The sequence below is a fragment of the Penicillium arizonense genome (genome assembly GCF_001773325.1).
Source record: "Penicillium arizonense strain CBS 141311 chromosome Unknown PENARI_contig005, whole genome shotgun sequence".
NCBI lineage: Eukaryota > Fungi > Ascomycota > Eurotiomycetes > Eurotiales > Aspergillaceae > Penicillium > Penicillium arizonense.
The window spans coordinates 646,840-659,336 of record NW_019173282.1 but is presented as its reverse complement, the minus strand read 5'-3'; the positions used below and the strand labels follow the sequence as shown (position 1 = coordinate 659,336).

The following is a 12,497-nucleotide window of genomic DNA, read 5'->3' as shown; positions in this document are numbered from 1 at the left end:
TCGGGCGCTGTCCGTACAGAGTCATTAGGGCACTTGCGGAACATCGGGCTCTTTCCGTTCGGTATCATGGAGGCGCTTGCGGAAGGTCGGGCGAGGCTCAGAATATGGTCAAACTACATTGCCGCCGTCGGGAATAGGAAAACGTTGAACAGATTCTTCTCTCATTTCATTTCGTTCCGAGCTATTCTCAGATCCAACACATCACAATGCTTAAGAAACCAGTGGCCAAGATCGCCACCGAGAACCCCCTGGACCATTCTGTGAACGAGACTTTCGATTTCGACGATGCCGTCCGAATGGTTCAAAGTGGGCAGACGCTCGAACGAGCGACGCTTGCTCTACTGGCCAGTATGACTGTAGCAGAACGACTGTCCTTGCTAGACGGAGATGAGCCCTTTTGGAAAGGTCTTCGTGGCATCTTGTTCGACCGTTATAATCGTGAACCCTTCGTTATGGGGGCAGTTCCACGCTTGAAGATCTCCGGAATACGCTTCACCGATGGTCCACGCGGCATCGTGATGCACTCCTCTACTTGTTTTCCAGTGTCAATGGCCAGGGGTGCGAGCTGGGACACTGACCTCGAACAGCGGGTTGGTGACGCTATCGGCCTAGAAGGACGTGCCCAAGGGGCCAATTTCTTTGCCGGAATCTGTATCAATCTCCCTCGACATCCTGCCTGGGGACGCATACAGGAGACCTACGGCGAGGATCCCATACTTCTGGGCGGATTCGGTCTCGCACTGCATCGCGGCGTCCGACAACATCTCATGACTTGCGTCAAACATTTCGCGTTGAACTCCATGGAAAATGCTCGCTTCAACGTGGATGTACAAATTGACGATGCAGCCTTGCACGAAGTCTACCTCCCCCACTTTCGTCAGCTGGTTGAAGGTGGAGTCTCATCCGTCATGTCATCGTACAATTCTGTTCGCGGTGAATTCGCAGGACAAAATCACGAGCTCTTGAACGCCATTCTTCGGCAGGAGTGGGGATTTGACGGATTTGTGCTGTCGGATTTCATCTTCGGCTTGCGAGATGCCGTTAAGTCCATCAAGAACGGATTGGACCTTGAAGCCCCCTTCCAGCAACAACGTGCCTTACACGTCCCCGAGGCACTGGAACGTGGGGATCTTATCTGGTCCGACGTCAACCGCTCCTGCGCACGTATCCTTCGCGTGCAAATAGAGCATGCGGTGCGCACTGGGCGAACGGTTCCTGACCCCTCCGTCGTCTTCTGTGACCAGCACAGGAAATTGTCCCGCGAAGCCGCGGCCCGAGGAATGGTTCTACTCAAGAATGACGCCGTCTCGGATTGCCCGCTACTTCCGTTGGATCCTGCCAAACTTCACACGTTGGCAATCGTCGGCCGGCTCGCCAATAGAGCAAACACCGGGGATAGGGGATCCTCAGCCGTATTCGCTCCGAAGGTGGTTACTTTGTATGAGGGCCTCAAAGCGGCTCTTCCTGGTACAAAAATCATGCTGCAAGATACAGACAATGTCGAAGAGGCCCAGAAGGTCGCGGCAGTTGCAGATGTCGTCCTCTGCGTAGTAGGCTATGACGCGATGGACGAAGGCGAGTACGTTGTTCCTTCCTTCGCAGACCAGAAGGACTTGCTCCATCTCCTTCCTCCAACCCTGAATAGTGACGAGGAGGAAGTCCGCGCCACCATCGAGGGCCAGAAGAGCACCGGCTTTGGTTCCGGTGCCACGGACAATGACGCGCTAGTTCCGGGAGCTGGAGGCGATCGTAGGTCCCTGAGACTACGAGATCGCGACGTGGAGATCATCAGAGCCGTGACCGCGGTGTCATCCCGTGTCATCGTCAGCGTGGTGGCGGCTGGTGCAGTTATCATGGATGATTGGCTTGACCGAGTTCCGGCACTGCTCATGGCCTGGTATAGCGGCGGAGAAGGAGGACATGCGCTAGCAGATGTCCTTCTCGGTAAGGTCGACGCAAGCGGACGAATGCCATTTTCAATCCCCAAGAGCGAGACGCACCTCCCTTACTTTGACATTGATGCCTCGAAGATCACATACGATCGTTGGTTTGGACAAAGGCTCCTTGACAAGCTCGGTGTCGTCGCACAGTTTCCTCTTGGCTATGGCCTTTCTTACACGACATTTGCCATGGAGGGAGTGACCATTGACGCAAGCCCTCTCGATTGGGGTCTCGATCGGTTTACTGTCAGCACTACGGTCGTCAACTCTGGGTCACGCCCTGGAAGGCATGTCATCCAAGTCTATGGCACTCCCCGGATACCTCTTTTTCCTACGAGAGTTCTGTTAGGGTTTCAGAGCATTGGACTGGATCCAAATCAGTCGGCACTAGTCAAAGTGAAATGCTCGACTAGGCCTTTGAAATGCAGAAGCGGGAAGAAATTCGTCCCAGTAGAACAGCTGGTTGGCATTGAAGTCGCAACATATGCTGGAGACGAAGCTTGTTTGAGAGCCTGTATTTCGCTACCGTAACAAGAATCGTGATTGGAAGGGATGTAGACATGATATCGCTATTGAATGAATTCAAGCAAGACTGATTTCAAAAAGACAACGGTTTCATCCTCGGGCGTTTCACTCCAATACTCAAGCATTGCGATTGTATCTGACAGCAATGCTTGCCACCCTGCCGGGAGGATATCGGAGAAATTGCTCCGAGCGACTGCCAAGAGGATGCATGCACTACGTGTCGACGAGCGCCGCATCAGCCAAGTGCCATGGTGCCGATAATAGAACCCCGGGCGGTTGATTGAGAGTCGATCGTAGTGAACGCGTACGCCCCTGGCAACCAGTTCGGATACACGAACGGTTCTGTGTGATCCGAAGAGTAACTGGGTCTCTAGAAATGGCCACGTGAGTACTTCGTAGTTGTAAGTCAATCGACCTTGAAGGACAAAGTGAAGTATGTCTACTGCATTGCTCTGTAGTCCGGGGTCGAAGCTGATTGCATCCGGCAACGAGGCCTGCCAGGAAGCCAAAGATGCCTCGAGATCAACTATCCGCTCCGCCAGAACTTCCAAAGCACTCGGCTGCTGTTTCACAAACTCTGACAGTGTTTTCCGTGCCGTCATTTCGGAACGCCAGAGAGAAATTTCCGCGAGATAGAAGTACCACGCCCTGAGCTGCTCTTGGTCAAACACTTGGGGTGGCAGAGTCGGAAACATGATGGGATGGTCATATCCCGTCGAACTGAAATTAGGCATGTCCAATTCAAAGCGGAGCTCTCGCTCAGACTTCCAACACGACCAGTAGATGCTCTCTTCAGCCTGCCTTTCAACCTGCGCGGGATCTCGGGGGCTACGGCAGTTCTCCGGAGCTGTCAACCTCTGGCAAGTAGCCAACCCCTGGAGAAAATAGCGCCAAGCGTCGAACGGTCGCATCCAGACCATCATGAACAAGCCACTGTAGAAGTGACATCTCGCCTGCGTCAGATAGTCGCTGCGCCACAGAGTGTGCTTACGGTTCTCCGCGGCATCGAACAAGGCCTGTGCATTTAGCCGCCGATGCTCATCTCGACCACCGGTGGGACCGGTCATCGGGAGCTCGCCAAATTCAGAAGAGCAGGCACCATTAGCGAGCACTAGCAGGAGAAGGCAGGAAGCTGCATCCCAGCCAATGCCATTTAGCAGAGAATTCGTCAGCTGAGCGCGAACCTGCTGTTCATCTAGCATCGGGTTCAAGACGTGGACGTTGCGGAAAAAGGCATCTAAAAACCCGGGGAAAAGGCTCAGATCAAGGTTTTGATGCAATTGAGGCGTTTGTACTCTGCCGAATGACGTTGTGTCGGGCCCGGGGTCCCCCTCACCTGCTGTGAGACATTGAGGAGGCTCATGAGGCTGCCAAATGTTCCAGGCCAGCACCTGACTGATATTGCCGCGCTGCAAATGGCGATCCAAGGACAGGGTGAACGGGGCTTGTTGGGGCGGAGTATGTGGGGAAGCGTGGGCGACTACCGTGGAACCTGGGGAGGAGTGGGAAGTTGAACGTGGTCTTTGCAACCGGTCCGACAGCGATGCCACCTCGTTTTGGAGCGCCTCTAACTTAGCCAGAATGGTCAGACTGGCCGGATCAAAACCTGCCGTTGCCGACGCAGGCTCGGATGAGCACGTTGCCCCAATTCGACGGCAGTAGGAGCAAGGTTTCTCGTTGTCACATTTCGCTCGTCGGGCTCGGCATATCTACATGGACGCGATGAGAAATAGAGCGTTCAAATTCGGCTAATTTCCAAGGGCATCACTAACCTGACAGGCCGAAGCTGTCCTCGTGCGACCATACGCCGTCCCCGCTCGACTCAGCGGTCCTCGATGGCTTCGCCCCTGGGTACCTTGAGGCATAATCTGGGGTAAAGGAAACGCGGGGAAGGGACGCGGAACCCAGGGCGATTTCCGACGGTTAAATAGTTCAGATGATCATAGATGTGGGGACAAACTACTTTGCGTAACCCAAAACCACTTAAGGTTCAGGCAGATTGGACCGATTGGTTAGGTTATGCTTTTCGAACCCCAATAGAACCCCCGCCGGGCTGGAACCCGAGTTCGCGACTCGTGATGTTCTGGGATGATGGGAGAAGCCGCGGAAAGTCGGGCGCCGTTGGATCCTATTAGCCGGAAGTTTGGGAACCCGCCGGCGAGGCTGACACGAGATCAAGCGAGATCTATATATACAGGAGGCATGCGCATTTAGCACCAACCTACTTCTCTCAAGGAAGGTTGTCTTTGCGTCATTGGTCATTACTCCGTCTCACGATGAAGCCTCACTTGTATCAGGTACGTCCTCGGTCGACAGTTACTCGCCGATGCCAGCTGACGGAAGTTCTCTAGCTCCTCGTCGGGCTATTTGCCTCCCTTGGCTCGTTTCTGTTTGGGTGAGTATGCTGCTCGATGACTATGGATGCAGCGCTGTTTTTGAAAGCTGATCATTCATGCGATCATAATCAGCTACGATCTCGGCGTCATTGGGGGCGCGGTCGCTTCCTCTTCCTTCGTAGCAACATTCCATCACCCGTCGGCGAATGAAATGTAAGTACTCGGAGATCAGATCCAAGCCCTGCCTCCCTGCTCGTCGACCCCAGCTGACCACGCTTCACCGGTAGCGGTGCTGTCGTGTCCGTCTTCACGGGAGGTGCCTTCTTCGGTGCGGCAGTGGCAGGCATCACTGCCAATCGCCTCGGTCGACGCTGGACCATCATTTTGGGCTCTTTGATCTTCTGTCTTGGTGGTGCCCTGCAAACTTCCGCTCAGAACATCGGATATCTTTACGGTGGCCGGTCGATTGCAGGTCTCGGTGTCGGCGTTCTCGTCATGGTTATCCCGCTGTATCAAGCTGAGATCGCCCATCCAGCTATTCGTGGACGTCTGACAGGGCTGCAACAACTCTTTATTGGATTTGGAGCTACCACCGCCGGTATGTCGAGACCATCTGATTATTCCTGCTGCGCGGGCAAATTTACATGAAAGGGAACGCTAATCTTCTCTAGTGTTTACGGCACATGGGACGGTCAGCGACTTTGTCAGTGACAATCAGTGGCGCGTGCCTCTCGGCATCCAGATCATCCCGGCCGGCATTCTAGCAGCCTTGATCCTCCTGTTCCCAGAGTCACCCCGTTGGCTTATGGATCACGACCGACAGGAGGAGGCTCTTCAAACGCTCGCGAAACTGCACTCCAACAATGACCTTAACGACACCTGGGTCCAGGCAGAATATGAGCAAATTAAGAGTACGATCGAAGATGAAAAGCAAAACGGCGCTTCGAGTCTATACGAGCTTTTCAAGGACCCGGCATCTTTCCGGCGTCTCGTTCTTGTGACGGCCATACAGGCGTCCGTCCAGATGACAGGAGTCTCCGCAATCCAATACTTTTCCCCGAGCATCTACGCACAGGTCGGAGTTGGAACAGCGAAGGCACTGTTGTACCAAGGCATTTCATACATCTGGGGCATCGCCGGCCAACTATGCACCGTCCTCTTCATCGACCGCATCGGACGACGTTGGCCCCTGATACTTGGGAATCTGACCTGCTCTGTCAGTTTCATCGTTACGGCTGCTGTAATCGCCGTGTTTAATGACTCCAGCCCATCGGCACAAAAGGGTCTGCTCTGGGCATTCCTCGTGTTTGGATGGATCTTTCAATTCGCCTTCTCCATGTGCTGTGGCTCGCTCTCCTGGGTCATTCCCTCGGAGATATTTGATACCAAAACCCGAGCTCATGGGGTCGCCATTGGCTGCCTTGTCAGTTTCGCCTTCAACACAATGATCGGACAGATCACGGAACCTGGTGAGTCTTCCAGCCCATTGTTGCCATCGTATTCGCACTAATATAGACCAGCCATTGCGTCACAGGGGTGGCGATATTTCCTCCTCTTTGTGATCTGCAACATCACTAATGCCATTTTCTTCTGGGCATTTTTGCCAGAGACCAAGGGCATCCCTCTCGAAGAGATGAATCGCTTGTTCAAAGAGACAGGTTGGTTCGTTCCGGCACACAAAGGCAAGTCTCATACCACCGAGCTCGCTGTGACGCAGATCGCAATCGAGGAGAAATCTGGTATTACTCATGTAGAGTCCTCTCCTTGATTGTATCTCTTGATTGTATCTTGTGCGGCATCCCGGCAAGGTTCTTTAAGATCCTACAAGTGGAATACGGGTCGTTAGAGACACCCCTTGAGGAACTATGGAAGGCTATATAGGGATCCGTGTGCGAGAGCTTAATGTAGTCACACCGTTTGATATATGTTTGGATTATGACTCTCTACATTTTTGTAATATTCCTTGGCCCGCTGGTTATATAAAGAAATAAGATTATATGCAATCACACAGATTCCATACGTACGCACAAATGCCCTGCAATTTCTCTGAGATGGACGTACTGTAATGGAAAAAACGTAACCATCATTCAATTTTAACGCTTTATGTTGCTGGTACTGTAATGTCGGAACTCATTCTCGAGCAAGGAATTGGTCCGACATATTGTACCGTGCAAACGAGGTGGTGCAAACGACAAAATCGTGCAACAAGACATTCCCGTTGTCAACCCGGCAAATGGGTCTCAGAGATGCGCAGTGTACAGGAGGCCTTATTATGGAGCCAGTAATCAGGGAAAACTTGATACTGGTCCCATGATATCTGGTTGGAATGATAATAATTCTGTATCTCAGAGAAAGGAGCCAGAAGATCAAACGAGCGGAGATATCCGGAACAGTGGCTTGAATCCCAATTTAGAGAAATGATAGCTGCGATATCTGCATACGGAGAGGACGACACTGGACCTCTTGAGTATGGAATGATATATGGCAAATTATCCTTGCAGAATACTGGAAAGAGATTGGAATATGTATGAGAACAACAATCGGCACAAACAGCATGGAAACAGAGAAAGGCTATTTGCAAACTCGAGGGAGAATAGCCTCATTTGACGGGTCCATCCTGTGAAACTGAGCTAAGCTTTTCTATCCATCCACCAATGCCAAAATGGACCCTCGGATTCCGGAATAGGTCGTACTCCACTGTATAAGTCTGTATACATTTCAACAGCTCAACCGCTCGGTCCCCGGCGATAAGGGCTCGGGTGGGACCTGAAGCAATCTAAAAATATATCTTCTCATCTTCCTCATATACCTCAGATCCGTGGCGCTTAATTAAAAGCGGGTGTTCCCTTCACAAACTCCTTCCAAGTCGTAGGCTTCTCCTCCAGAATCGCCAGACTCTCCGTCAGACTTTCACCCGCGAAATACCCAGGGTTTTCAATGAACAAGTGACTCTCCAACAATGCCGGTGCCAAAATCGGAGGCAGGGCTGCAGTGTATTGCTCAGCAGTAAGCTGCACGAAACTTGCCTTCTTGCCCGTGACTTCTGAGAATCCCGCCACTATTTGCCCAGTAGTGTAGTAGTCAGTAGCACCCAGAACATGTTTACCAAGCAGCTTCTCGCGGTTCTTGATGATTGATTTGACGAATTTTCCTGGGCCCAGGTGGTTAACGAAGGAACTCAGATTGAAGATTGGCAAACCACTCACCAGTATCCGCGGGTGCGTCCAGGAGCGGGAATTTCGTATCCTTGCCCACGGGGTAGGCTAGCGTGTAGGACCCATCCTCATTCTTGTTCAGCAACTGAATATAGTTGGCCATATAGTATCCCGGGAGAAAGAAAGTAGAGGGAACACCCGTGCCGCGAATGTATTCTTCTATCTCAGCTTTGCCGTCGAAATGTGGTACGTTTTTGAATTTACCGCCCGTGGCCTTGGACACGCCGATCAACGAAGAGAAGACTAGGTGGGAGATGCCTGCCGCTTTGGCTGCATCGGCGACGTTCTTGCCTTGAGCGATCTCCACCTCTGGTTTCATCGTCTCCCAGAAATTGGTTACGAGGAAGACGGTATGAGAGCCTTTGACTGCTGCGGCAACAGAGGATGGCGAGCTTAGGTCGCCCTATAGCAAACACGTGTGTCAGCCTCGGTAGGACCTATGGGATAGGCATCAATGAAGGATGGTCACTCGCGTACCTTTACGACCTCGACCGCCAATTTGGCCAACGCCTGTGCGGCCGGAGTTGAGACATCTCGTGTAACCCCACGAATCCTGAACTCTTCTGACAATGTGGAATCAGAAAGGAGACTCTTGATAACGGAACCTCCCTGAATGCCAGTGGCGCCAAACACAGTAATGATCTGAGACATGAGGGTGATACTATTTCTTTCCTGAATTTTTGAATGACTGTGGAAGTCCGAGGGTACCAGCTACATTTAAATAGCCTACAGAGGACACTTCAGTCACGCTATGACGCAATTTTGAGACAATCTAGTCGTAGCATTTACCTTACCCTTCTGTGCGAACTTTCAAATCAAGCATAATCAGCTTAAGTCCATTGCACGAAGTGGGTCTGTTTCGGTCCGGGTTGATCGATTACAAAGATGTTAAAGTTTAAAAATACGGTGGCATGAAATTGCGCACCCGGCTTTAACACGGCTTTAACACAGCATTCGCCCAGCACAAGGACCCACGTAACTTTATTCCCCAGCCCGAATTACAACGGCCGATTTTCTACACAGGCCGAAGAAACTCGGCCGAATTCCAACCTACTGGAATACGATCGTGCCAAGTCCTATGAGCACCAAATATGCCGAAGTCGTGTACCGCGCCAAGTTTGTGTTAGTTGTTGGGAACGGTCAGAATGGAGCAGAGGCCACAAAATTGTCATCTTGAAGTCGTTGCCTCTTTCGACTTGGTTCGTCGTGTGTCTTGCGTCTGATTCGCATTGACTGGCGACATAGAGGAACCTATCCTGTCATCGGTTGCTGCTTCGTCTTCGCCTACATCGACTGAAGTCAGCGGACCTAATCTGAATAGCATACTTCGAGCACTTACTTGGTGGTTCTTTCCGCTTAGTAACATCCCTCGTCTTTTGTTTAAGGGGTCGAATCCCACGAAGAGCCTTTTAGCCATATGTTTTCCGAGTTTGGAACGCTCGACGTCTTCCACGATTTCATCAATGCCCAGCTCCCGCAGTTTGCGGGCAGCCGAGGGTATGCATTTTGAGTATCTATTTTCCGTGTACATAGGACGCGTTAGCGTCACCTCAACAAAGACAAGAATAAACTCACTCTGTCTCTGTTACATTTAAAGGCAGCGCGATTAGGTAACCGGGCTCACCAAAGTGCTCTCCATCTTCCATAACCACGGCCAATCCGAACGTAATGCTTCAAATATTTTGCAATTTGATACTTCGTCAAACCCAGCGAAGGATTGTTGAGCAGTATTTCTCTTGGCAATTTGTCAAGGGCTCCCCATTTCGATTTCTCACCTGCATGAGGATAGAATTCCGACGTTAGACGAATTCTATTGTACATTTTGATGAACTATCGGGCGACCCTGACAGCTCTAGTGTCTTGAAAGCTTCAAACCCCTCTGTCACTGGTGGGCTGCTTGGAACATCTGACACTGTGGACAATTCCCCATCCTTCACCTTTATCACCTGAGAAAAATCGCCTTCGGTGGAAACATGGTACCCCTTAGTATAGTCTTCATTGAACGCCAAGCTGAGAATGTAATGTGACGTTGGGTCCTCCCATATGGACCAGTAATTTCACTAAACCCGGCTGTGACACAAAGCCAAGTCATTCCCGTCACCGGCGAATACCTGACAGACATCTTCAATCCAGAAAAATCTTTCCCTATATCTCAGGTGCGTAAGGCTTGGAAATGTAAGGAAAAATGACCGTGATGTTCAGTGTGCCATAGCATCCCGTTCCATCTTGTAAAAAGTATGGTACGACCCGACATATGCCATCTGCATAGTCACCGGCAAGCATACATTCACTGTACGCGTTGGGGTCTATTGGGATACTCTCGATATAGAAGCATTGAGTATCGGGTCTGGAAATGTGTAAAACAAAATTCTGGGCTCGATAAATCAACAGCTGAGTGATAATCATCGCTTTTCAGAAGAATACAGGCAATTGTGCCTGTAGGAGTGAACCAAATTTATAGAAAGAGCCAAAAATATGGTTGGATGGCGGAAATGAGACCTTGATATGTGTCAGAGCAAGCTAAAACACGTATAGACTAGTATACATGAGAGCGAATGACATCGAGCAGGATTAAGGGAGATTAAACATCGATTGATTTAAGAAAATAGATCTGTGCACTGAGGACAGGCTGAAATGTCCTCGGTAACTAAGCGAGACTCGGGGTTACAATACCGAAGTGCTCCTTTGAACCAGAATTATAACAAAAGTGGATCCACTGGCGTTGACACTTTTCATTGATGAAGGACGGCCCAATGGATCTGTGTATCTCTCTCAAATGCAAGGGCGTAGTCCAACATCTCCAAGAGCCTCTTAATACCCAGTCTTCCCCTTCACTACACCCTCGGCCCCACCCCCACGCCCAAACATCTCCGCCAAATGACCCGCCAGCCCCTTATACTTGCTTGTGGCCCAGCTGTAGAGAAGAAGTAGATACTAGTCCAGGTTATGACCTCCTCAGGTGTCCATGGGTAGTTGTCTGACCAGCCGACTAGCTTCTCGTAAATCCAGGCTAGCAGTCCTGTTGGGGAGTCTCGGAGAGAGAATGCAAGCGTAGGGGGCTATAACGATCGTTACTAACTGACTTGAGGAACTATTGAGTGCCTGGAAGAGCTCCTTACCTTGGAGGATTGTATGTTTAAGTAGCCTCTTCCATTTTCATTCCACTCTGCTGCCCTCTTCAAAGCCGCCTTTTCAGACTCGGTGTATTCTGGTTTGGGATTTTCTGCGGTCCATAGTGGTTCCTGGGCCATTGTCATGTTGAAGTGAGACGCTTTGCAGTGTTGAGGGTACTTGTGCCCTATCAATCTGACCACGTAGGATCCCCAGTCACCCTGCAATGTCAAATAAGCAGGGTCTGTATTCACGTCGAACATTGAACATACTCCTTGCGTCACTGCGGTGGATTAGTAGAAACCTTCACAAGAGAAGAAGATAGCTACCATATTGATTGTATCCAAGTGCGAGCATGGTTCCGTGACAAGCTTCAGCCTGCTGTTCAAGCCCAAACCGTCCCTACTCGAATTGCAATTATCAGTCAGGTACGCTTCCACTCCTTTCCTGTCGGGTACAGACCTTTGTGACTCCACCGGAAAATCCGTAATTGGCCAAAGAAGGCGTAACAACGTGGAAGGCGGGCTTTCCGTTTCCTCCTTGCAAGAGAGGAAGTAATTTCGATCCCTCGAAGAAACTTCCAGGCCAGCCATGAACGAAAAGAAGCGGGATGGCGCCTTTGACCTCGCTTTTCTGATGTATAAAATGCATAGGAAGAGGATCGAAACCTTAGACTGTAATTTGGGTTTGGAAGTGTGGGAGTCTGTTTAGTTCACGCTCTACCTTGCGCCAGTCATATTCTTCAATCCAATAGTTGGTTAATTTCTTGATCTCCATACTTTAGTGTGTTAGCTATTTCCCATTCGACCTACTTGCTGGAAAAGATGTATACGTACAGCGGGACTCCGTATTTCCATTGCGCGCAACTTCAAGCTCATCCGGAAACTCAGTGAGCTTCAATTTCTGGTGAAGCTTCTCAAGTTTCTCGTCCGGTACAGCGATTCGGTACGGGATGATGGCTGTCATTTTCATATCTGGCTGAAAGACGATTAGAAGAACGGAAAGAGCGTGCGCAGAAGTGAAGCGTAGGCTTTTATCCTTCCCCCCAAGTGATATCCCACTTCAGCCCGGCGCTTGTGGACATATGCCGTGACTCCCGCGGCGGCCATGAAATGCCGATCGTGGCTTGTTATTTCTTCGGCCGAAAATTTCCAAGCCTCTTGTCTTGGCACGCCGCCATGAACGAGTGCTGCATTTAGGCCGCGAAATGGACCGCCGACACCGTAGGACCGTAAGACCAGACCGGACCGCGACGGTCTTTGGTCCTAGCGCCGAGTATTGTAAGCAGGATGGGGGAGGCCCCACGCCACGGTGTTCCATAGTTGATTGGAAATCAAGTTCATGCGGGTCCCAGAGGCCACCGCCGCTGT

General features: G+C 50.9%; 4 protein-coding genes across 4 annotated transcripts; 1 reads left to right on the top strand and 3 right to left on the bottom strand.

Annotated features, from left to right (window-relative positions):
* Nucleotides 1-2,509: 2,509 nt before the first annotated feature.
* Nucleotides 2,510-4,330, bottom strand: PENARI_c005G07430 (Zn(II)2Cys6 transcription factor; the record flags this gene model as incomplete). The annotated part of the gene is made up of 2 exons (XM_022629853.1): nt 2,510-4,174; nt 4,238-4,330. 2 exons carry the CDS (start codon nt 4,328-4,330, stop codon nt 2,510-2,512), a joined length of 1,758 nt encoding a protein of 585 aa, XP_022490478.1.
* Nucleotides 4,331-4,741: 411 nt separating this feature from the next.
* On the top strand, nt 4,742-6,569 carry PENARI_c005G09291 (sugar porter family MFS transporter; the record flags this gene model as incomplete). The annotated part of the gene is made up of 6 exons (XM_022629947.1): nt 4,742-4,762; nt 4,817-4,860; nt 4,934-5,014; nt 5,089-5,399; nt 5,473-6,270; nt 6,322-6,569. The coding sequence occupies 6 exons, from the start codon at nt 4,742-4,744 to the stop codon at nt 6,567-6,569; spliced, it is 1,503 nt and encodes a 500-aa protein (XP_022490294.1).
* A 1,057-nt stretch (nt 6,570-7,626) lies between these two features.
* PENARI_c005G11273 (NmrA/HSCARG family protein) lies at nt 7,627-8,667 on the bottom strand (the record flags this gene model as incomplete). Its single annotated transcript, XM_022630041.1, has 3 exons — nt 7,627-7,952; nt 8,008-8,419; nt 8,494-8,667. 3 exons carry the CDS (start codon nt 8,665-8,667, stop codon nt 7,627-7,629), a joined length of 912 nt encoding a protein of 303 aa, XP_022490081.1.
* Nucleotides 8,668-9,267: 600 nt separating this feature from the next.
* On the bottom strand, nt 9,268-12,093 carry PENARI_c005G05272 (epoxide hydrolase family protein; the record flags this gene model as incomplete). The annotated part of the gene is made up of 9 exons (XM_022629742.1): nt 9,268-9,300; nt 9,356-9,530; nt 9,592-9,598; nt 10,952-11,075; nt 11,136-11,410; nt 11,457-11,529; nt 11,590-11,760; nt 11,851-11,905; nt 11,960-12,093. The coding sequence occupies 9 exons, from the start codon at nt 12,091-12,093 to the stop codon at nt 9,268-9,270; spliced, it is 1,047 nt and encodes a 348-aa protein (XP_022490392.1).
* Between the last annotated feature and the right edge of the window lie 404 nt (nt 12,094-12,497).